Below are 25,832 nucleotides of genomic sequence, written 5' to 3' on the forward strand. Positions count from 1 at the left end.
TAAGAGGCAGAGGTTGGAACAGTTTGGAGGTCTCAGAAAAAGACAGAAAGATGTGAGAAAGTTTATAACTTCTTAGAGACTCAAATAGTTTTGTCCAAAATGCTGATAGTGATACAGACAATAAAGTTCAGGGTGAGGTGGTCTCAGATGGAGATGAGGAAATTATTGGGAACTAGAGCAAAGGTCACACTTGTCATGCTTTAGCAAAGAGTCTGGCAGCATTTGACCCCTGCCCTGGAGATCTGTGAAACTATAAACTTGAGAGAGATAATTTAGGGTATCTGGAAGAATAAATCTCTAAGCAGCAAAGCATTCAAGAGTTGACCTGGCTTTTTCTGAAAGTGTATAGTCATATGTGTTCACAAAGAGGTGATCTGAAATTGGAACTTATATTTAAAAGGGAAGCAAAACATTAAAGTTTGGAAAATTTGCAGCCTGACTATGTGGTAGAAAGAAAAACCCATTTTCTGGGGAGAAATTCAAGCTGGCTGCATAAATTTGCATAAATAACAAGGAGCCAAATGTGACTAGCCAAGAAAATGGGAAAAATGTCCCCAAGGCATTTCAGAGATCTTCACAGAAGCTCTCCTATCACAGGCCTGGGAGACGTGAAGGGAAAAATGGTTTCATGGACCAGGCCCAGGGCCCCACTGCTGTGTGCAGCCTCAGGACATGGCACCCTGTGTCCCAGCCACTCCACCTCCTGCCATGGCTAAAAGGGGCAAAAGTACAGCTCAGGCCATTGTTTCAGAAGGTGCAAGCCCCAAGCCTTAGTGGCTTCCACATGGTGTTTGGCCTACAGGTGCACAGCAGACAAGACTTGAGCTTTGTGAGCCTCTGCCTAGATGTATGGAAATGCCTGGATGTCCAGGCAGAAGTCTGCTGCAGGGGCAGAGCCCTCAGGGAGAACCTCTACTAGGGCAATGCAGAGGGGAAATGTGGGGTTGAAACCCCCATACAGAGTCTCCATGGGGCATTGCCTAGTGGCGCTGTGAGAATCCTCCAGACCCCAGACTGGTAGATCCATCAACAGCTTGCACCACACATCTAGAAAAGCTGTAGGTACTGAATGCCAGCCTGTGAAGGCAGCCAAAGGGGCTGTACCCTGCAAAACCACAAGGGCAGAGGTGCCTAAAGGCCTTGTGAGCCCACCTCTTGCGGCAGCATGGCCTGGTTGTGAGACATGGAGTCAAAGAAGGTTGTTTTGGCACTTTAAGATTTAATGACTGCCCTGTTGGATTTTGGACTTCCATGTAGCCTGCAGCCCCTTTGTTTTGGCCAATTCCTCCAATTTGGAATGGGAGCATTTACCCAATGCCTGTATACCCATTGTATCCTGGAAGTAACTAACTTGTTTTTGATTTTATGGGCTCATAGGCTAAAGGGACTTGCCTTGTTTCAGATGAGACTTTGGACTTGGACTTTTAGGCTAATGCTGGAATGTGTCAAGACAACTGGGGACTGTTGGGAAGGCATGATTGTGTTTTGAAATGTGAGAAGGACATGAGATTTGGGAGGGGCCAGGGTTGGAATTATATGGTTTGGCCCTGTGTTCCCACTCAAATCTCATCTCGAATTGTAATCCTTACATATTAGGGAGGGACCTGGTGGGAGTTAAGTGACTCACGGGAGCAGTTTTCCCTATGCTATTCTCATGATAGTGGGTTCTCATGAAATTTGGTGGTTTTAAAGTGTGGCACTTCCTCTCTCTCTCTCTCCTGCTGCTAAGTAAGATGTACCTTGCTTCCCCTTTGCCTTCTGCCATGATTGTAAGTTTCCTGAGGTGTCTCCAGCCACACAGAACTATGAGTCAATTAAACATCTTTTCTGTATAAATTACCCAGTCTCAAGTAGTTCTTTATAGCAGTTTTAAAGTTGTCTAATAAAGGCATCTACTAACATAGTTTTCTAGGCTTTCAGTCTTTTTCTATTACTTTCTTCAAGGTCCTTCCATAAAGGTTTACATATGTTCAGTTTCACAGATAGTGTTAGTTTTCTGAAGTGCTTGTGCAAATTTAACCAGCAGTGTGTGAGTTCTGGTTGCTCCACATTCTTGTTTAAATTTGTTACTGTTCATCTCTTTCATTTTAGCCATTGTGGTAGGTGAATTGTGGTATCATATGGTGTTTCAGTGTGTATTTTTTTCTGATTACTTATAGGGTTGAGCACATTTAAAAATGTTTATTGTCCAAACAATCCCATTAAAAAGTGGGCATAGGACATGAACAGACTTTTCAAATGAAGATATACATGTGACCAACAATCATATGAAAAAAAATCTCAACATCACTGATCATTAGAGAAATACAAATCAAAACCACAGTAAGATACCATCTCACACCAGTCAGAATGGCTATTACTAAAAAGTTAAAAAATAACAGATGCTGATATTGCAGCAGCTTCTTCATTCCCATAGTTCAGTGATCAGGAGGGAGTGATGCCCAGTGGCTTCCTCATTCCTGTAGTTCACTGAGCAGGAGGGAATGTTATAGCTCTTTCACTCCTGCAGTTTGGCAAGTTCCAAGTTCTTGTCTTATGACCAAGAGGAATGAGGTACACAGACCCTGGAGAGTAAGACAGAGCAGAATTTTATTGAGCAAAGAAAGCTCTCAGCAGCAAAGGGAACCCAAAAGTGGGTTGCCATCTGTGAGACTGAGTCCATGGTTTTTATGGGGTTAGAATGGGGGAGTATGTGCTTATTGCTTATGGGTGAACTTGGAAAAGGCACCATTCAATTTGTTAAAAGGCATCATTCAGAAAGAACCAATTGAGAGAGAGTGAGTAAGATGGGGATGGAAGTTCTCACTCAGGTCCATGGATTCTATCCAGAATTGGTAGCTTGGTTTTAAGGCTTTAGACTGTCCTTGACTTGAAGGTCAAGTTTCACCAGGGACCTGTCCCTCTCTGCCTAGGAATCTGTCTGTTTCCTATTGCTATCAGTTCCCCCTCTGAAGAGGTATATCTAGCTGCCATTAGGATAGGGATGGTGACTGTTCTACCTGCTTCGTGCTGATGGGGGCATTGTTTTGGGAAAAGGGCAGTCAGATCTCTTTCAGAGGCCTATTTAAAGGTCCCTGGTAAAAGGAAGCCATTATCCAAGGCTCCATTTGCATGACCATTTATTGTTTGATGAACTCTAGGTGAGAGGAAACAAATTTTACAAGGAGGTTAAGTATTCATGGACCAATCATGAAATTATACAAAGAAGAGCTAAAAGGGAAAAATCTATGCTGGTGCCAGAGATAACAGAAATAAGAAGTAAAATAGATTAGTCATTCTGAAAATAATGTTGTGGCTAGAGCTGTTTCACCCTTGTGAAATAAATAAAATCTTGTATAGGGGAGGACAGTTACATTTTAGAAGAGAAATAGCTGTTTAGGAGAGTAGATACTCTCATGAGTGTTCAGAATTAAGGGGTCCTTGGCAAACATGCCTTATGGTGAGAAACAGAACAAAGGCAAGAACAGCAAGTAAAAACAAGACTATAAAGAGGATCTCCATGGAAGGTTAATTATTGACACTTATCTTTTATGATCTTTAGCTTGAGGTCTCTCTTCACATTGGTACTTTGGGTGCTCTTTTAGGTCAATAGAAGTAATTCTGTCAGTTCCCTTGGACTGTACCGGAGTATAATTAATCCAATAATCTATTTCAGTGACCTTTACTGCTGAAAGAGTAGAAAGAAGTACAGTCTGAGTTTCCTCCCAATCCAAGCCTACAGAGGGAAAAGAGAAGGAAGAGCCTTTATTAGTACTAGGTCCCCTGGGTTGAATAGAGGTGGCCCCGGTTTACAGAATTGAAGCTCCAATAGTTGTTTCAGTTCCTGTTGGAAATGGGCCAAATAAATTACATGTTTAATCAAATCAGAGGTTTCTTGGTCTAGCAAGAAATCATTGGTGAGAAAGGCTGTCCATACATCATTTCAAAGGGACTTAAGCCCAGTTTCAAAGGGGTGTTTCTAACATAGTAGGGCCATAGGAAGAAGAATAATCCAGGGGGGATGAATCTCCTGGGACAGTTTTCTGAGGTGCCTTTTGATAATATTATTTGTTCTTTCTACCTTTCCTAAGGATTGTGGTCTCTAAGCACGATGAAGATGGTATTGTATGTCTAGTGCCTCTGAGACCCCTGGGTAATAGGTGCCTTGAATGAGGGGCCATTATTGCTCTGGAAGTACTTAGGGCATTCAAAGTGAGGAATTGTCTCATTAATTAGTATTTTTATCACCTCCTAGACTTTCTCTGTTTAACATGGAAATGCTTCTATCCAGTGAGTGAAGGTATCTACTCAGACCAGGAGGTATTGGATGCCCCTAATCTTTGGCACGCTCATGAAATCCATCTGCTAGTCTTTTCCTGGGTAGCCTTCCATTCTTTGGGTTCTTAGGAGGAGAAGCCATTGATTGAGGGGATTATTATTATTATTATTTGAGACAGAGTTTCTCTCTTGTTGCCCAGGCTGGAGTGCAATGGCGTGATCTCGGCTCATCGCAACCTCTGCCTCCTGGGTCCAGGCAATTCTCCTGCCTCAGTCTCCCGAGTAGCTGGGATTACAGGCACGCGCCACCATGCCCAGCTAATTTTTTGTATTTTTAGTAGAGATGGGGTTTCACCATGCTGACCAGGATGGTCTCGATCTCTCAACCTTGTGATCCACCTGCCTCGGCCTCCCAAAGTGCTGGGACTACAGGCTTGAGCCACCGCGCCCGGCCCGAGGGGATTATTTTTAAGGCAAGTCTCACAAGCATTAATGAGATGTTTGATCGTTTTTAGCAGATGTTTACCTGAAAACAACCTTTGGGCCAATTGATATGTTTTATCCCTTCCTAGATAGAAGTCTTAGTGAAGAATTTTAAGAACTTTCCATTGGCTGGAATCTGGTAGATGAAGTTTGCCATCCTCTGATTGTAGCCACCCTGAGGGCAGTACCCTGGTCCCCTCTGACAAGACTAGACCTAAGTGTTTCACTGAAGTCTGACAGAACTGAGCCTTAGATTTTGAGACCTCTCTGTTAGCTAGAAAATTAAGAAGAGCCTTAGTGTTTTCCTGAGAGGTTTCCTCCATTAGGGCACAAAAGAGAATGTCATCTACATATTGTAAAACTTTAACCTGAGGATGAAAGAACGCAGAGTTGAGAATGCCTGCCCAAACAGATGAGCACCATCCAGGTTAACTGGGGGGTCTGGTTGGAGAGATCCTTGAATACAAACAAATATTGGGAGTCAGGGTATAGCGGTATGCAGAAAAATGTGTCCTTTAGGTACAGAATTGTGAACCATTTAGTTCCCTTAGGTATTTGAGTTACCAAGGTATAGGGATTGGGAAACGTTGGATGAATTGGAACCACAGCCTCATTAACGAGGTAGGGGTCCTGGAGCAGTCTCCATTCCCCATTGGGTATCTGTACTCTCAATACTGAGGCACTACAAGGACTGTTGCAGGGTTTGAGGAGGCCCTGCATCCTCAATTTATCAGTGATGGCTTCTAGCTCTTTCCTAGCTTCTAGTTTTAGGGGATATTGTCTCTGGTTAGGAAAGGAGGTGGGATACTTAAGGTGGATCCAGATTGGTATGGTGGTTGTGGCTCAGCTAATTTTCCCTAGAATTGCTCGTATTTTTGAATTAATATCAGTCTCCACCAGGGGGAGGCAAGGAGTCTTTCTGGAAAAATATCCCTGCCTCGCAGAAGAGTTGGGCTTTCAGGCATGGTTAAAAAGACGTGAGTAGGCCGGGTGCGGTGGCTCACAACCTATAATCCCAGCACTATGGGAGGCCAAGGTGGGCAGATCATGAGGTCAAGAGATCAAGACTATCCTGGCCAACATGGTGAAACCTGTCTCTACTTAAAATACAAAAATTAGCTGGGCATGGTGGTGCATGTCTGTAGTCCCGGCTACTGGGGAGGCTGAGGCAGGAGAATTGTTTCAACCCGGGAGGCGGAGGTTGCAATGAGCTGAGATCGCATCACTACACTCCCGCCTGGTGACACAGCGAGACTCTGTCTCAAAAAAAAAAAAAAAAAAAAAGACTTGGGTAAACAAGAGGTTTCTCAAACTGCAACTAAGGGGTTGGGGAAAATATCAGGTTAAAGGCTTTCCTGAGACACCACTCATGGTCATGCTAAGGTAGGAAGGGAGGCCTGGATTGGAGAGGAGAATAGAAATGGCTTCTTTGGTATCCAGGAGTAAGTTCACCTTCCTCCCTTCAACCTCCAGAATCATTCAGGATTCCTGGATGGTAATGGCAGTCTGAGCTGTCACAGCCAGGGAGAGGAGCCCTGGGACCCATCAGTCCTGCTGGACCACTTGTGAGACTGGCTTTGGACTCAGTGACCTGCATCTCTGGGGACAGTCCACCCTCCAGTGGTTCCCACCACAGACTGGACAAGGTTGGGGTAGCTTCCTCATGCTGCCTGGGCAGTCCTTTTTATCATGCCCTGGTTTGCCACATTTGTTGCAATTAACAGGTGCATCTTGGGGTTTCTGTGGTTTGTAAGCCTGCAGGGTGGCCAATAGATTTTCTGTCTTTTTATTGCATCTCCTCTCCCTTTCTTGGCACTATATGAGATATAAAGCTCATCTCAAACTTCTCTGCACTTGTAGAGCTGCCTACTTCTCCTTGGTAGTCAGGGTTTGATTTAAAAAATAACAGCATCCTTCCAGGAGAGTTCAAATGCTTGGGTTAAATTTTGGAAAGCCTCTATATGCCTTTTAGGGTCATCTGAAAACTAACAAAATTCCCCTTAATTTGTCTTAAGTCATGTAAAGAAAAGGTGATCTGGACCTTAATGGGGTCATATTCACAAGGCATCTCTTGTTGGGGCATGAGTGAGGTTGGGACCTGCCTAGAATGAGAATTCCTAGGAGAGGACAAGCTTGGGAGAGAACCTGGATAGGGAGGACATGATGGACCAAGAGGAGTAGGACTGGAGGGTTCTGATCCCCCTGATGGAGGCACCTCTGGGGTTTACTTCCCTGGCCAGTTGGGACTGTTCTTTGCAGCTTCTCCTGCAACATCAGCAAAAGTCCAGATTATACTGCAAGGCAAAGAAAGCCTGCATGTATGGGGCCTGAGACCATTTGCCTCCATTTTTACAGAAATGGTCCAGTTGCAGGATAATATTAATGTTGATACTTCCCTCCAAAGGCCAGGCTTCTCCGTCCTGCTGCTTATAACCTGGCCAAGGCCTTGTGAAAAGGAATATATGGCATTTGTTTCCTTCAGAATCTGCAGGTCAAAGGATTCCCAGTGATTCAGGATGCACTCTAGAGGAGTGCAGGCTGAAAATAGTTTGTTACCCATCTGAAAAGACAGAGGGGAGAGAAGGCATCCTTTAGACTTTCCCTCTATCATCTTGAATTCAAGTCATCCCCTGAATCTCAGTACCTAGTACTGTTGCCATGGATGGGCTCATGGCATTTACACCATGGATGTGAGCATGACCTCCACCTGTGAAGTGGGAAGGCCTACTTGGCAGGGATAGTCATTCCTATCTGTGCTGTGCCCTATCCTTCTACTGTTGACTGCCTCTTGGTCCCCCAAATCTAGTTTTCTTTATAGGGCTCCAAACTGAAGCTTGGAAAATACACTGGAGTAAGGCTAAGGTAAAGCTGTGAAACCAGATCCTCCTCAAACAAAGGAAAGAAAGGGAATCCTGGGAATTGGGTGCCTGGCCTAATAAGATACCTCCCAATAGGAAAACAATCCCTTGCATAAAAAAGCTCCTTGTATTCACAGGATTATGTTGACTCCTGACAGGATGGAGAAAAACAATTTAAACGCAGAGGGAAGGTGCCTGGGGGAAATAGCCTCTTGTTCTATCCTAATAGATTTCTTCAACAGGGGGAAAAACTCTCTGGTTACATCCACCTATTTCTAAGAATAGACAGAAGCAACATTATTCTGGATTACACTCCCGATGACTAAGGCAAGTGCTTATTCTATCCAGTAATAGTATCTCTTTGGGTTGCAAAAACACCTCTAACATTGTCCGTAAAGACGGGATAGTAGCCAGGACATTCTTGAAAGAAAGAAAAATGAGATAGGAAGGACTGGAAGCCTTGGTCCTTCCACCAAGACTGGAAGTTCTTGGTCAAATGTGAATGGGCTGTGGGGGATTGAAGCTGGTCCAGGAACCTTCAGGTAACACCAAGGTGTGCCTTGGCCAGATACCTTCAGTTGTCCCAGGATCTTATTCTGATCCCATGTGATGGCCAGACTTCCATGAAAAGAAACTGGATTAGAACAAGGCCAACATTCCCAACACCCAAGGATGAAGGGGGACTAACTATGTCCTCCCCAGCAAGCCTGTCCTCTCAGTCTTGTAGATTGGCAGTTGCTCTATTCACCCTTAACTGGCTGACAGAGACTTAATGTTTTACCTGTTTTTAAAAAAAATGTGAGGATGAGACTCCTCAGAAATGAAAGTAAAGGGTCATGGGTCTGCTCTTACCCACCCTTCTGAGGACCTGGACGAGCCCCCAGAAATGTTGCAGCTTCTTTAATCCCATGATTTGGCGAGTGAGAGGGAGTGGCTCCCAGTGGCTTCTTCACTTTTGTAGTTTGGTGAGATGGAGAGGGTGGCACCCAGCGACTTCTTTCCTCCTGTAGTTCAGTGAGTGGAAGGAAGTGTTACTGCTCTTTCACTCCTGCAGTTTGGTGAGTTCTGAGTTCTTGTCTCATGACCAAGAGGAATGAGGTACAGAGACATTGGAGAGTGAGTAAGGCAGAGTAGAATTTTACTGAGTGACAGAAAGAAAGCTCTAAGCAGCAAGAGGGAATCTAAAAGTAGGTTGCCATCTGTGAGGCTGAGTCCAGGGTTTTTATGAGCTTAGAATAGGGGAATGTGTGCTGATTGATTTCTGAGTGGGCTTGGAAAAGACACCATTCAATTGGTTAAAAGGCATCATTCAGAAAGAACCAATTGAGAAAGTGGATAAGGTGGGGATGGAAGTTTACACTCAGGTATGTGGATTATATCCAGAATTGGTAGCTCAGTTTTCAGACTTTGGACTGTCTTGGCTTAAAGGTCAAGTTTCACCAAGGACCTGTCCCTGTTTGCCTAGAAATTGTTCCGTTGACTGTGGCTATCACAGGCAAGGTTGTGGAGAAAAAGGAACATTAATACACTGTTGTTGAGTGTAAATTAGTTCAACTATTGTGAGAATGTGGCAATTCCTCAAACACCTAAAGACAGAAATACCATTTGACCCAGTAATCCCATTACCAGGTATATAGCTACAGGAATATAAGTTGTTCTATTATAAAAGATATGCATATGTATGTTCATTGCAGCACTCTTCACAATAGCAAAGACATGGAATCAACCTAAATGCCCATTAATGATAGATTGGATATAAACATGATATAAATACACCATGGAATACCACTCAGCCATAAAAAAGAATGAGATCACATCCTTTGCAGGGACATGGATGGAGCTGGAGTCCATTATCCTTAGTAAACTAATATGGGAACAAAAAATTAAATGCTGCCCGTTCTCACTCAAAATTGGGAGCTAAATTATGAGAGCATAGAACACATAACAAGGAATATCACACATTGAGGCCTTCTAGAGGATGGAGAGTGGGATGACAGAGAGGATTAGGAAAAATGCGTAATGGATATTAGGCTTAATACCTAGGTGATGAAATAATCTTTACAACAACCCCCATGACATAAGTTTACCTATGAAACAAACCTGCAAATGTACCCCTGAACTTAAAAGTTAAAAATGTTTATTGGGTGTTTTTGTTTTTTATTTGTAAAAGAGCCTATTTATGCTTCTGACATATATATATATTTTTTAAATTAGGTTGGCTGGTGCTTTTTCTCATTGATTTGCAAGAATTCTTATGCATTCTAGATAATAGTCTTTTCTTCATTTCTACATTTTGCAAATATCTTTTCTTATTCTGTGTCTTGCATTTCAATCATTTAAGCTTTTTAAAAATTAAACAGAATATCTTGATTTAATATATTCTAATTTAGCAATCATTTCCTCTGTGGCTAGCTCTTCATGTATATTATTTACAAAACCCTGTCTCAATCTAAGGTCATGATGACATTCTCCTTTATTTATTTATTTATTTAATTTTTTGACATTCTCCTTTATTATCTTTTAAATATTTTATGTAAATTCATGGAAAAGTGGAATTAAAAGTTCCACTTTTTCAAAAAGTTAATGGAAAAATGGAATTAAAAGTTAAAAATAAAAAACATAAACTTTATTTCTCAAAATAAGCTCCATCAAATTCTAGATACTTTTGTCTGCAATCATCCAGCCCTTTATTTACTGCATCCCTAAAGAACTGAGGATCTGGGAAATTTAACAATGTCAGTGAAGTCTTTTTTAACATTATTACCTAAAGAAAAATGAGTATCCCTTAAAGATTTTTTTTTAATTAAGAAACAAAGAGAAGTAAGAAGGAGCCAAATCAGGACTGCAAGGTGAATGCCTAATGATTTCCCATAGAAACTCTCCCCGGTTTGCCCTTGTTTGGTAAGAAAAGAATAAAGAGGTGCATTGCCATAGTGAAGAACTCTGGTGAAGCTTTCCTGGACATCTTTCTGCTAAAACTTTGGGTAAATTTCTCAAAACATTTTCATAAGAAGCAGATATTGTAATTCTTTGGCCCTCCAGAAAGTCAACAAGCAAAATGCCTCAAGCATCCCAAAAAACTGTTGCCATGACCTTTGCTTTTGACAGGACCATATCCACCTGTTAGTGGCCATTGCTTTGATTGTGCTTTGTCTTTAGGAGTATACTGTAAAGCCATGTTTCATCTCCTGTTATGGTTCTTCAAACAAATGCTTTGGAATCTTGATCCCACTTGTTTAACATTTTCATTGAAAGCTTTGCTATTGTTGGCAGCTAGTCTGGGTACCATGGTTTTGGTTCCCATTGAGTGGAAAGTTAGCTCAACTTTAATTTTACAGTCAGAAAATGTTCTTAATTCTTGGCCCTTTTCAATTAAGGGATGAACACAATTTTTTTCTCATGTCAAGAAAAAGAGTCAAACTCTGTAAAATATATGAAGAGATTTATTCTGCACCAAATATGAGTGACTAATGGCCTAAGGCACAGTCCCAAGGAGTCCTAAGAACATGTGCCTGAGATGATCAGGCTACAGCTTGGATTTACACAGTTTAGGCAGACATAAGACATCAATCAATACATGTAAGATGTACCCTGGTTTGGTACAAAAAGGTGGGACGACTCAGAGCAAAGGCTTCAGGTCATCGGTAAATTCAGTGACTTTTGAACTATCAAGTGGTTGAAAGAGTTAAATTATGTTTAAATATCTAGAATCAATAGAAAGGAATGTCTGGGCTGAGATAAGGGGTTATGATGACGAAGGTTTCCACTATGGAGATGAAACCTCCAGGCAGTAGGCTTCAGAGAGAACAGATTGCAAATTTTCTTTTCAGACTTAAAGAAGTGCCAAACTCCCAGCTGATTCTCTCCTGGATAAGGAGAAAATGCCTGAAAAGGGAAGGGGATTTTCTACAAAATGTAGATTTTCCCCACAAGAGACAACTTTGCAGGGCGATTTCAAGGTATGTCAAAGAAACCTATTTTGGGGTAAAATACTTTGGTTTTTAACAGGGCCTGCTATCTGTCAAGTTGATATCTTCCTGCTATAAAGAATCTGTTCTGTCAGTCTTATGGTCTCTTCTTAATGTTAATGCTGGTCAGCAGTGCCTGAATTTTAATGGGAGAAAAGTACAATGAGGCACGTCTGACTACCCATTCCCGTCATAGCCTGAACCAGTGTTTCAGGTTTACGTTAAAATGCTCTTGGCCGAGAGTAGGGGTCCATGCAGTTGGATGGGGGGGGCTTAGAATTTTTGGTTTACACTCACAAATTGATGTATTTGTGATGATGAATTGGGGCTTTATCTTCAAAGCCATCTTGCCTCTTCTTAAAATGATTTAACCATTTGCAAATCGCTGATTTTTTTGTGGACATTGTCTCCATATGCTTTTTGTAAAGCATCAATTATTTTACCATTCTTCCACCCAAGCTTCACCATAAATTCCATAAATTTGATATCTATTCTTGGTTTAATTTTAGGAGAACTCATGTTGTTCTGATAGGGAACTTTTTCAAACTGATATTTTATCCTTAATACCTCAAACTAGATACTATTCAGATATGGTCTAACAAATTAGTATGAGTTCATTTTGGTGTAAAACATTTTGAAATCCATGCATAGTTTTTTCATAACTTGCATCTTCCATGAACTTTTTGAAGATCCCGCATATTATCACCTTTTATGTTTAGGTTTATAAACCATCTTCCTTTAATTTTTGTGAATTCTATGAAGAAAAATTTAATTTCATTTTTTCTATGCGAATATATGGCAAAATTGATTGAAAAATTCTTTTCCTTATCCCTCTGCAGTGTTCTTTCATTCTCATTTTAGGTGGCCATATATATGTGGGTCTTTATTCTACTTCTTTGGTTTAATTTCTCTCCCTGAAGCAATATTAAACTGTGTTGATGACTATACCTTTGTAATATATTTGATTATCTGATAGAACCATGTCTTCTTTTCTGTTCTTCTTTATAAAAAGTGTCTTAGTTAATCTGTCATCTCCAAGTGAAATGAAATTGTTCTCTATGTTTTTGAAATATACAAAATAAACACTTGTTTATAAATATTCATAGCAGTTTTATTTATATAGCAAAAAATTTAAACAATTTAAATATCCACCAAGTGAAGAGATGAACAAGTCATGGTATATTCTAACAGTGGAATATTATGTTGTAATAAAAATGAACACTATAGACAAATCTCAAAAACATGTTGAGCAAAAGAAGCCAGGTACTTAAGAATATATATGATTGGGCACAGTGGCTCATACCTGTAATGCCAAAAATTTGAGAGGCTGAGGTGGGAGGATCACTTGAGCCCAGGAGTTCAAGACCAGCCTGGGCAACACAGTGAGACCCCTTCTCTAAAAAAATTAGCTGTGCATGGTGGTACCTGCCTGTAGTCCTAGCTACTAATCAGGAGGCTGAGGTGGGAGGATCGCATGAGCCCAGGAGTTTAAGACTACAGTTAGCTACAGTAATGCCACTGCACTTTAGTCTGGGAGACAGAGTAAGACCCTGTCTCAAACAAAACAAACTTCAAATAACCCCACCAAAAACAAATAACAAGAATATATACCATATGCTTCTATTTATATGAAGCTCTAAAACAGGCAAAACTAATTTAAAATGACATAAAATACATTAATGTCATTTTGTTGTAGGGACTAGTTCAAATCATCCAGTAGGTGAAATGTTGCCCTGATGCTATTTTATTCTTGTAAACTGAAATAGGATTAAAATCACGAATAGGATATACTGTTGCTCCATAGTATAAGAGTATGCATTGTTCTTACCTTTCAGTGTCTGTGGGTCGATAAACTGACACTTTTAAAATAATGATAATAATAGCATCAACAAGAGCTAAATGTATATTGCACTTAATATCTACCAGGCACTGTAATGGCTTCATAAACCCTTCCAGCAAAAGATCCTAATGGTTAAGTATTATCATTCTTGTTTTATAGACAGCCCAGAAAAATGAGGTACAGAAAAGTGAAGTAATTTACCCAAGGTCCCACAGCCATTAAATGACAGAGCTAGATAATGAATGCAGGCAGACTGGCCTTGAGTTCTGTGTTCTTAATCATGAGCTGACTCAACGATATGAACATGTTCAGTGTATGTAGCATTATAAGAAAAGTTGATTTGGAAGTTCAAAGAAAAGTTGCCTCTTGTTTGAGTTATCAATGTAATTGGTGACTTTTGAGGAAGAATCCATTAAGTGGATTCTATTAATCCATTATCTATTACCTTGTTATTTAAGGTTTGAGGAAAAAAATTACCTCCTCTTTCCAAATAAAACAAAAGAAGAACAAACAACAGACATAAAACTGACTCTGCATAGAGGATTTGTATTTTGGAGGGCTTGTATTATACAGATTATTGCATTCATATAGTTGTAAGCCCATTGCTTAACCAGGCTTGTATAAGTGGGACCAGTCCTTGATCTGTTTGAAAAAGAATTTTTCAGCCTGTCACCACGAGCCAAAGCCTTCTTTTCTGCTCTTTTGTTTCTAAGGATATTTATAATTTGTGTCTGATTTATTGAAATTCGCCTGGCTGTGAGAGAACTGCATCTTTTAAGTTTCAGCTCAGTTAACTCTTTGCTGCCTGCTCCATTCCCTTTAGGAAAGTTTGTCCTCTTAAAATATATTTCCATAAGCTCACATACTCATCTGAAGAATGTAAAATAACATCTTTAGTGCTATACACAATGCATTCTCCAATTTTCTTTATTAAGGTACTCAATGGACAAAATGGGTGACTGTGGGTGTATAAAGATGGCCACAAATCCCTTCATACATTCACTTCTGCTTGATAGCTTTGCTGGTGAACTTTGGTTAAAATTGTGGTTATAAAAAACTCAAAAATTAATGGTGCTAAAATATATTTTCTAATGAAAGTGAATTTTTTTTTGCAATGCAGTTAATATTTAAAAAGCGTACCATGATTATCTCAGCTATTTACTTCAGGCAGATAATCTTTCTAAATACACGTAAACCATCAGAAATTTTAATATATGCTAGTTTTTCACTTCTATGCTTTATCTCCTTTAAAGATTAGCTTCTTAGAGGCATATAGGAGTGGATTATGTCTTTTTTATATTTTTTTAATGAACACTTCTACTCACTTAAAAAGTTCCTTTCTTCTGTCTCAATTTTTCCCTTTATCTTGTCTTGCTTTCTCCAGGTGATTTCCTTCTTACTTTAACTTCCTGATGTGACTCTCTGTCATTAGTCTTTATTTCATTTTTTCTGGCATGGAAGATTGTTAACAATAGTACTAGCAGTGGGCCGGATGTGGTGGCTCATGCCTGTAGTCCCAGCACTTTAGGATGCTAAGGCAGGAGGATCACTTGAGCCCAGGAGTTCGAGGCCCGCCTGGACAACACAGTGAGACGCCATCCCTACAAGAAATAAAATATTAGCCTGGTGAGTACCTGTGGTCCCAGTCGCCCAGGAGGCTGAGGTGGGAGGATCGTTTGAGTCCAGGTGGTTCAGGCTGGAGTGAGCCATAATCATGCCACTAGACTCCAGCCTGGGCAACAGAGCAAGACTGTCTCTGTACAGTCTCAATAAAATAAAATAAAATAGTATTTGTAGCAGTGCTGAGTCCTGGCTCAGGATCCTGGCTAGCATTAGTAGGGAGGAGAGATGAGAGTGACTGTACAGCTTGGCTGGTTTATTGTTTTTGAGTTCCATTAATGGGAGGCATCAAGGAAACAGAACTTATTTTATTCAGTTTAATATGCCTTCATGAAGGGCATCCTAATTTTACATGACATGAGAGAAGGCATAGCTCTCTGATCCCTTCCCAGTGGGCATGTCAATGAAATAGAAATGTATAAACATTTGAGAGACAGGGATTTGTTACTAAGAGGCCTGCTTGAGTTACAGGGCATTATGGTGGTTTCAGTATCACTTATGATACAGTAGCAGATGAACATTGATTTCTTGTGATTATGATGATATTGGGTTCCTTTGCTCTTGTAACAAATTATCCCAAATTAGTGGTTTAAAACAACGCAAACTTATTAATTATAGGTCTGATGGTCAGAGGTCCTAAAATCAAGGTGTTAACAGGGAGTGTGTTCCTTCTGTGGGCTCTAGGGGAGAACTTGTTCGTCTTTTGCAACTTCTGGAAGCTGCTTGCATTCCTTGATTTATGACCCCCTTCCATCTTCTAAGCCAGTATTCACATCACTTTCACCTCTGCTTTTGTTGTTACCTCACCTCTCACTCTGAGACCCTGCCTTCCCCTTAGAAGGAGCCTTGTGCTACACTGGGCCCACACAGATAATTGAAGAAAATCTCCCCAGCTGAAGATCCTTAACTGAATCATATCTGCAAATTTGTTTTGGCATGCAAGGTAACACATTCACTGTTTTGGAGATTAGGACATGGACAACTTTGGGTATCCCTTATCCACTGTCCTATAGCCAGCTGTTTGTGTTTTACTCTTAATACTATTGATACTAGTCATGCAAATTGGAGTCAGCTGGACTATAGCATTTTTAGTACTATTTTTACCTTTTTTGAAGCCTCCACAAGGGAACCAAAATAACAACTGTGCTTTGATGAATCTACAGAACAACATGCGTTCAAACCCTCAGAGCTCTGTTGATCCACATGTTCTCTGTGCTTGATGCAGAGAATCTACTGGGTTTTGAATTCTTAGTGCTAATGGCTGGTACATTTCTGAGGCATTGTGCCCACTAAAGACATAAAGCAGATCTAATCCTCTGGATAAAGATCTCAAAGCCACAAAATTCCAACTCTGTCTCTTTACTAAGATCTAATAGGGCTGAGGGCTTGCAAGAGTTATTAATGTATCTTCTCATGGCCAATTAACACAAAGCATGCTGTAGAAACATTGCATCATCCAAATTAAATGTGTAATCTACTGCAGGCATCAGTCAAGACAGAAAAAAATGGCTTTTCTACTGAAATTTTAAGAGTGGTATGTTGTCCAAAAGAAAAAGCTCTTTATTCTCATCTCTGTACTTTAGAGAAGCTGATGCAGAGAGTTTGAGAGGAAGAATGAGCAATGAGGCTGGTGAGATGGTAGACAAGGGCATGTGTTGTGGGGGTTGAAAGACATAAGATCTTTGTCCAAAGGACAACCGGAAGTATTGAAGGACTCTAAATAGATGAGGAGAGGAGGACAAGGGAGAAGTCAGGGCCGACTACTGGGTCTTTTGGCTTGAGGAGACTGGATGGATGGCAACTCCATTGGCTGAGATGGGAAACAGAGGAAGCAGAGTAGAGTTTGGAGGTAAGCTGCAGGTTCAGTTGGAAATGAGACTGGGACATCCAAATGGAGATGGCAAAGAGGCAACTGGCTATATGGATCTGAGGTTCAGGAGAGAGGTCTGGGCTGTTGATATGAATTTATGACTCATCAGTGTAATTACGGCCATTGGGAACTCTACTGGAGAGAGTATACAGAGAAGAGAAGATGGAATAAGACAGAGACCCATGGAGCATGAATATTCAGAGAAACGACAGAGGAAAAGCCTGCAAAGGAGAGTAACAAAGTTAGAGGTCACGGAAAGAGTTGGTGCATTAAAACATTTGTACCCATTATTTGGGTCCTGTTATTGGAAACATGTTTAATCACAATTAAATGTGACTTGAAATTTATCTCTTTATTTTAAAATTTATTTAAAAATTTCATTTATATTTAAAAAAGGAACAGTAATTCCTCACATTGTAGGGTTATGAGGTTCAAATAAAAAAATATTGGAAAATATTTTGGAAAGTGTTATATCAGTGGTTCTCAAACTTTAGTATGTATCGAAATCATTTGGAGGCCTTGTTAAAACACAGATTGCTGTGTTTTTTATTTCAGTAGTGGTAGTAGCAGTTTCTGATTCAGATCTGTGGAAGAAGGAACCTAGCATTGAAATGTTGTTTATAAGTTCTCAGGTGATGCTGATGCTATTGGTCTGGGACCATCCTTTGAAATCCACTGTGTGATACAAATGAATTTTGGTTTTGACATCACGCAAAATTCATTGCGTTTTCCTCCAATGTTAGTCTGTTTCCTCCTCTAATGCTATTATTTCTTTACCTTCCTTCATACCTAGCGATATCTGTTCCCACATGTGAAAGACCAACTTAGTGAAGTATTTTGTTGATTGTTTACAATAGTAAGCAATGACTTCAGGTTAGCTTGATTAAGAAGACTAGGAAAAATATATGGTATTTTTTATGGGGAGATAAGAAGGAACTCTTTGGAATAAGAGGTGGGATTTCTGTTTTCTCCAAAGTCAATTAGATGTAAAATGCTGCTTGTTACCAACTTTCCAAAATCCCATTAGAGATCTTGTAATTTGATCCAGAGGGAACAGCATGAAGAGAGTCAGGTACGAGGAAAAACTGACTTCATTCTTCATTTCTTTCCTAAATCCTGAGAAATGTGTATACCTCAACACTCCCTTTTCCAATCCCGCAAAACAGGGAATCAGGAAAACACATTAGCACCCTAGTATAGACTAGGAATACAGAGCTGGGAGGAGACTCAGTCCCGTCAAGACAAGGAAACTGGGGGAGGGGAGAGAAAACTTCACCTCGTTGGAGAATCTGCGGCGCGGCCGTGGGAAGAGAAAGGAAGTGGGGAAATGTACCTCAGACGTTGGCCAGCCACTTTGCCTCTGGGCATGTGGGAAAGTGGGGGAGGAGGGAAAAACGCTGCACCAGAGCGAGATAGCAAGAGCTCCTGCGGCTGCTTTTGAGTGAAGATCAGAAGAGATAGAGCGTTCTGTTTCACTTCTTCCTCTCGGAGGCCATTTCTCCGTTTTTAAGTGGGATAAAGAGGGGGCGCTGGGCTGAGTCAGCATCAGCCAAAGTTGCCGCCTCCTGCGCAGCGGACCCCGCTTCGGCCCCTGGCCGAGGCCAGAGAGGTGGCCTTCGGGGACGCTGAAGTTACTCCGCGCAACGCAGGAGGAGGGGTCGCCAGGCTCCTCTCCAATCACGGTGGCCGCTCCCGCTATTTGCATGTATTATGCTAATCACAGACCTCCTGCTCCGCTCCCACCCAATCTTCCCGCCCCGTGGGCGGGGGGGGGGGGGTGTCCCCTGGGTCGGCCTGAGGGCTGGGCCAAGGTGAATACATTATGATAATGAGGCGGGCTCGGGCTTTGGCTGGGGAAGCGGGGCGCGCAGCAGCGAGAGCGGCGGGCCGGACCACGGGCTCCAGGAGGGGGTCGGGGGAGGGACGTCGTGCTCGGAGCGCGCGCGCACTCACACACTCACACCAGCATCCCGGACGGTATTTAAGGATCGCGCTCGCGGGGCTGCGGAGATCCTTCGGGCAGTAGCGATTTCGGCCTCGCGACTAGCATTTGCTCCTTGGGTTTATCTCGTTTTCCTCTCTCTTCTCGCGCTTAGCCGCCCATTTCGCGCTGCGCTCTAGCGTGCTCTCACAGCCTTTTGCCTTGCACTGGATGCAGGTGGGAAACAGGTCGGCGTGCCGAAAGACGCCGAGTAGGTTGAAATAAGGCAAACTCGTAGAGGCGCAACAGGTCCGGTCCTCCGTGGCCAGGGCGAGCCGCGGCCCCGCGCCGCTCCTCTGCCGCTGTCCCTCGGACCCTGAGCGGCCGCTGTCGGGGACCGCGGAAGAGGTGTCGCTCCTCTGGGAGTCGGAAGAGCTGCCTGGGTGGGTTTCGTCTTTCTGTTTACCCTGCTGCCACCCAGTCCCCGGACTGAGGGCGCTTTTCACCTCCAGCTGGGAGGAGAAAAGAAAGCGGGGATGGTGCACGCCTGCGGGTCTGGACGCTGAGCAAGGCAGGGGTCCATCTCCGCTCGCGGGCTCGACTCCACTAACTAGTTGTGCAGCCACAGGGACTGAACTTTGGAGGAATCGACCTTTATCTTTCCTTTTAGAATTATTTGAGGTGTAGAGGGTGGGAGGCGAACCCGAGACGGCCGACCCCGCCACGATGCTGGTGAAGAAGCACGCAGGGAAAGGAGGGGGCCGAGAGCAGGGATCCGAGGACCCGAGCCCTGCCGGGCTGCAATGTGCCCGGACCATGCCCCCGTGCGGCGTCCTGACGGCCCTCCTGTCAGTGGTGGCCGTGGTGTCTTGTCTGTATCTGGGTGTGAAAACCAACGACCTCCAGGTGAGGATCGCCGCTCTCGAATCCGCCAAAGGGGCCCCTTCCATTCATCTGCTGCCTGATACCCTGGATCAGCTCAAGGCTATGGTGCAAGAGAAAGTGGAGCGACTTCTGGCTCAGGTGTGAGAGGCTGGGGTATTTTGCACGTGGGTAACATCTTACACAAACGTGACTGTGTGCATGACTGGCCGCTACCCTTACTGTACGCACACTTGGTGTGACTGTGTGTGTGTGTGTGTGCGCGTGTGTGCGCATGTGTTTGGGCAAGGATCTGTGCTCACTGTAGCATATATTTGTATATGCACATCCCTTGATATCTCCATGCCTATCTCTATAATATTCTCTCATTCTTGCTTAACGTTTGCATGTTATACATGTAGGAAGGTCTAAAAGGTGAGAAGGGCATTTCATCTCCTTTTAGTTTCCTGAAGTCACGTATGAGTCTTTCCCAATTGTGGAGAAAATATTTCTTGCAAAGGTAGCATCTGTTATATCTTTTACATGTTGTAAGATGGTTAGGGTCATAGATGTTATTAATATACAAAAAAGGTAATCACTCTTAAAAGTGAAATAGTCTCATATAATTTAATATCAATAATTTCACACGTAGAATCTTTTCTTATTAAAAGTTTAAACATTTTTTTAAAAGTAGCTTTATTTTTGGTGAAGGATGCTGTGCTGGGGTATTTATGAATGCAGAGCCCTTGGCGATGAGAGTTGAAAGGAATCTACGTCATGTTTAAGGGCACCTTTAGAGTAAGAGGAGTTTCTGGAACTGTACTCTAGCTGGGAGCCTATTTGGCAGTAGTTGCAGCCTAGCATGATAAAGCAGTTGAAATGAAAATGTGTAAAATAGTGGCTGTTATTGGTAAGCCACAGCTTACCTAGCACTGCAACATTTTAGTGCTAGGTTTTTACATTGACTGAGTATGCTTGAGCTGAGGGAGAGGGTGGTAGGGAAGAATGGAGAAAGATGTTATACAAGTCCAGCAATCTTGATACCCTATCAGTGGTCGTTTTCTTTTTTTAGGGCTTAGGCATGATTACTTTTTGACTAGAGTCCAAGTACATATGTAAATGTTACATACGCAGGTTATGAAATGCCGGTAAATCAGGCATATGGCCAGAGTCCCTAAAGAATCTGTCTCTCTACAGTGCTACTGATGATTGTTCATAACTCTTCTTTTCCTACAGAAATCCTATGAACATATGGCTAAAATAAGAATCGCAAGAGAAGCACCTTCAGAATGTAACTGCCCAGCAGGTAAAATGGAACTTATTTAACAAGGTTTCCTCCAGAGCAGAGCATTTTGAAACAAAGGTCCTGTGTCTGTCAAGTCTACCTGTAGTAATAATAGTAAAGAAAGAATGCAGACTCAACTTGCTTTAATAAAATCAACATGTCTCAGTCAAAAGTTTGGCAAATAAAGCCCCAAATATTATTTTAAGCAGCATACCAGGGGCTGTTATGGTAAAGCAAAGAGAGAGGTAATCACCAAAGAAAATATAGGCAAGGTGATGTACAAAGCCAAACTTCTTAGATTCGCAGATTTGGAAATATTCTTCAATTAAATTGTTTTAATGTCTTTGGTATAAAGGACCGTAGAACTGTTAGGTTCTGAATCCCTGGGTGGCTCATATTGCATTAGTGCAGGGTTTTTTGTTTTGGTTTGTTCCCTTTGGCATATGATTATGCTAGTAAACCATCTTCATTTCCTTCCCTGATGTTTCTATTCTATTAAAAAGGTTCCATCTCCTATCCTATAGCTAGAGATGATGGCTGAAAGAAAATAATAAGGTCTTTATCTTGAGCTTCCCATTACAAACTCTTGCATTCTCAGTGACTTTTGAAGAAGTGGCACTTATATTTTTACCTTTTTTATGTGTGTGTAGCTTCAGGGAGCTATATTAAAGGCAGCATATTAGTAGAAGAATAGAGAAGGACATCATAAATAAGAACCCCTGGGTAATTATTAAATCTGTCTTCGTGGACCTTTGAGGGCTTGATAGTCATCTTAGACCTAACAATTTAGAAGCCCCTGGAATATGGCCATTGGAAATATCTAGTGCATTCAACTCATATAAATCATGAAAAGCTTCCGTGAGTTGAGATGTTTATTTCAGATAAACATTGTTAATACATTTATGAATTTGATAGTTTCTTTTTTTGCCACTCATGGAAAGTGAGCCTCTTAAAATTTATTTGATATTAAGGAACATGATACTTAGGTGCTTATATATGAAAAGGCAAATTCTTGTATTTTTTTCCTATTGTGAAACATTTCCCTCCACATAACTTGTTTTGGCACAGCCTAACAAGGCACCATAGTTAGAAATTTTAAATGTTAACTCCAGGTTGTACATTATACACATTTTACTATTTATATTCTGTTAAATTTTTGAACATAATAGAGCTATATTTTTTAGATGAAGCTCTTTTGATCGAGAAGACATAGACGTTAGGTACCAGAAAAATGAAGAGTTCACCTTTGACACTGTAGTTCTCATTCTTAGTTGTTTTAAGTTGGAAAATATCTCAGAAGTCAGATATTCAAGGAAGGCACTTTTCTAGTGTGGGAATTAACTCATAACCACCTCATCAGCCTGTAGGGATTATTTAAATTCCCAGGACAGTTGGTACAGGACTTCACTGATCATACCACTTAGAGTCCAGCATTTTTTTTGTATACAGTATTCTTACTAGCAGTGTGAATAAATAGCTAGTGTTTAATTAATAGAATTCTTAATGAACTTGGTAAAAAATAAAAAAGTGACAACCACAGCATTGAGTTCTGTTTTTTGAGAAGATATAATTTTTTCATGATGTCTAATGTAGGCTAGCTACTGAAGTCTAACTTGTAATCTAGAAGAAACGTATTACATTTAAGATTTACTGTATATTATCTTAGATTATTTTGGACCATTTTTCATCTTAGCATGTTAATGTAATAATAAGTGGAGATTTGCTAGGCTTTTTTGTTGGCTCCCACTAATAGCTGCTTTACCTCTTGCTACCACTAGAGCTCCACATTACATCAGTTTTTACCTGGCAGCTTTCGAGGTAAACATTTGAAGGTGTGCATTCTTGAAGGTGATACGCAGAATCAAGCAGGTTTCTTGCTGACAAACTGCTATTATGGAAACACTCCCTTTTGCTTGAGGAATAATCAGATATCATCAAAATGAAGACATTTTGTTGAAAATAGTATCCTGGAAAACTAGTTATTTTGAATTATGATCAGTGAGGAATTGTTTTAGGGAATGAATGGGCTGACCAAGAGGATTAAAAAAGAGAATCAGTACTTCCCACCTGGTTTGGCTCTAACCCTGGTTTGCAGTGACTAAGAGTTGTTACCTAGACATCTGTTTGTAGGGCAGAGTGAGACAAGTCTGTGACCTCAGCTCAGTTCCTGTGGAGAGATGCCCACCCCTTGAAGTTGACACTCTTGTTGACAGTTTCAGTCACAGAGCCAAGGACTGATAGCAAAGAAGTAATGCGATGTTGTTTGTGTTCACTCTAATTGCTTTTGATAGAACTCAGTCCCAGTGAAGTTTATTCAAGTAGGCTCTGAGGTAATCATAGAATTTGTGTGTGTGTGTGTGTGGAACCTCTGTGGGAAAAGGATGAAAAAGGCTGCTTTTATAAATGTTTTCTAATGTCAGGAGATGTACTCTCTAATTTAATTTTCACAATGACCCTGAGTTAAGTATTAGTAATCTCATTTTACAGATGAGGAAACTGAGACTCAGAGATGATTAACTTAATATAGTAAAGACAAGTTCAGGATTCATGCCCACGTCTGATAGAACCAAAAGTCCAAAGTCTACCAAGGAATAGAGAATAAGTATAGGATTTAGACCTGGATAATTCTGTACTGGAATCCTGGATCTGCTGCTAATTAACTGTGTGACATTGGTAAAACTAATGAACTTCTCTATGTTCTAATTTCCTCATCTGCCCCCACCCCGCAAAAAAAAAGAGACTAATAATACCTTCTTTAGGGTAATAATTTACCTAAATAGTCTGGCATATTAGTGGCTATCCATTAGACAATAGCAATTACTATTCTTTGTAGTATATTATATGCTACTTAGCTCTACTGTGGTTTACAGAGACGCATCAAATATGTGGGAAAACTGAGACTTGGAGATGTTTTGTAATTTGCTAAAAACCCAATGGCTAATTAATGGCAGGTTTGGACTAGAACACTATACTTAATTAAACAAATATATCTGGAGATTATTTATGCAGTATTTCTTGGTGGTATATAAATAAAATTGGTTCTTTTTTGATACTTATGTAAGTGTCCTAAATTGTTCTTACAAAAATTGCAGGAAAAACTTTGGCCTTTAGGTAAACCATGATTGAAGTGGATAGGACCTGGGCTTAAAAGACCATGGGGATGTTAAAGAATGTCTTTATGGTTTAATTCCAGGTGTTTACAAAATGAATCATCTTACTATGTGACCCCTTTTCAGGCTTATTTTTTAACAGCTTTATTGCAGTAAAATTTATAATATTTACCAATTTTAAGATTTTTAAAACAAATTTATAGGGTTGTGCAGCCATCACCACAATCCAGTTTTAGATCATCTTGTCTCCCCCGGAGAGACTCACATTTATTTCTTTCATGCACTCAGAAAAGCTCTATTTTTAAAAGTATTTGGTTTAAAGAAACCCAAAATAATATTTTTTTTTTTTTTTTGGAGACAGAGTCTTGCTCTGTTGCCAGGTGCCAGGCTGGAGTACAGTGGCACAATCTTGGCTCACTGCAACCTCCGCCTCCTTAGTTCAAGCAATTCTTCTGCCTCAGCCTCCCGAGTAGCTGGGACTAAAGGCATGTGCCACCACGCCCAGCTAATTTTTGTATTTCAGTAGAGATGGGGTTTCACCATGTTGGCCAGGATGGTCTCGATCTCTTGACCTCGTGAACCGCCCACCTCGGCCTCCCAAAGTGCTGGGATTACAGGTGTGAGCCACTGCGCCTAGCCCAAAATAATAATTTTTAAAATAATTTTAAAATTTCCATACAAATTGAAGCTGTGTTTAGCAGAATCTTTGATTTAGCAGTAGGTGACCCATAGAAGTTCAGCTGGCATCTGTAACTTGGCCTCTGTGCATCAACTCTAATTGGAGAGAATAAGTTGGCTCTTTGCCATGGCTCTAGAATTTAGTTTTGGGTTCTGTTCTTGGAGTCCTACATAAAGTATGCATAAACAAGGCATATTTATGAGAAGGTTTTTGTGTTTCAACTGATAAAGACATTGGGAGCTAGGAAGCCAACCAAAAAATGTGTAGATCACAGAGTTTTCCATATTTAACTCATCAGTAGTGTTGCCCGTCCAGGGTATTAGGTATAAGAACCTCTGCGGTGTTATGGATGGAGAATGTGGATGCGGAATAAAAAACCCCAAAATTATAATCCTAGCTTTGTCATTAACTTGTAATGCAATTTTGGGAAGTCATTTCCAAGAACAATTCTTACAGTTTCTATTTTCATATCTCCAAAATAGGAGTGCTGAACAAGAATGATTTTGAAGGGCATTTGTCAACTCTTCAGGTTAAATGAAGAGGCTGCTGGTATGCCAAATACTGTACTAGTCATTGGGAAAATGTTGACGTATGAGGCAGACTTGGTATCTTTCCTCGTGAAGCTTACATTTTGATGAGGATGACAGTCAATTCTTTAAAAATGACATAAATGTACAGGTGTGATAAGTGCAACCAAGAAAAAATGTAGTGTGCTTTGGGACAGATGACCAAAATCTCTTCCATTTTTGTAAACCCAAAGATTTTTTCTCTTTTCTCTGTATAAAATAAAGAAAAAAGTATGATTTTCTTTTACAAGTTCACAATAGAAGAAAATCTAGTTTCTGATGAAAATAACAGCTCTAGCAATGGATAAACAGTGGATTTGCCTTTTAGCACTCCAAGAATTTATGAACAGAGATACACTGATAACTGGTATACTTATACTTACCCCATGTGAAACAAAAAAGTCACTTTTAATATATAAAGGGTTGTTGTAGACAGGAGGATGATGGCTTATTCTTCTTCTCCTTTTTCTCCTAAAATAGAGTTAGGTTAAATAAGAAGAGAAACTTTATGTCT

General features: G+C 41.0%; 2 protein-coding genes across 2 annotated transcripts in view; one reads left to right on the forward strand and one right to left on the reverse strand.

The window, feature by feature from the left end:
• Nucleotides 1-538: 538 nt before the first annotated feature.
• LOC144581770 (uncharacterized) lies at nucleotides 539-18,760 on the reverse strand. Its single transcript, XM_078366718.1, has 3 exons — nucleotides 18,230-18,760; nucleotides 8,451-8,602; nucleotides 539-3,667 (listed from the first exon to the last, which is right to left on the reverse strand). The coding sequence occupies exons 1-3, from the start codon at nucleotides 18,599-18,601 to the stop codon at nucleotides 3,652-3,654; spliced, it is 540 nt and encodes a 179-aa protein (XP_078222844.1). The 5' UTR covers nucleotides 18,602-18,760; the 3' UTR covers nucleotides 539-3,651.
• A 143-nt stretch (nucleotides 18,761-18,903) lies between these two features.
• COL25A1 (collagen type XXV alpha 1 chain) overlaps nucleotides 18,904-25,832 on the forward strand; it is a 518,595-nt gene continuing 511,666 nt past the window's right edge. Inside the window, exons 1-2 of the mRNA XM_078366719.1 lie at nucleotides 18,904-19,840; nucleotides 20,915-20,984. Coding sequence (XP_078222845.1) covers nucleotides 19,544-19,840; nucleotides 20,915-20,984 — 367 coding nt within the window. The 5' untranslated portion in view covers nucleotides 18,904-19,543. The remainder of the gene's footprint in view (nucleotides 19,841-20,914; nucleotides 20,985-25,832) is intronic.

This window comes from Callithrix jacchus, chromosome 3 (genome assembly GCF_049354715.1).
Source record: "Callithrix jacchus isolate 240 chromosome 3, calJac240_pri, whole genome shotgun sequence".
Classification (NCBI taxonomy): Eukaryota; Metazoa; Chordata; class Mammalia; order Primates; family Cebidae; genus Callithrix; species Callithrix jacchus.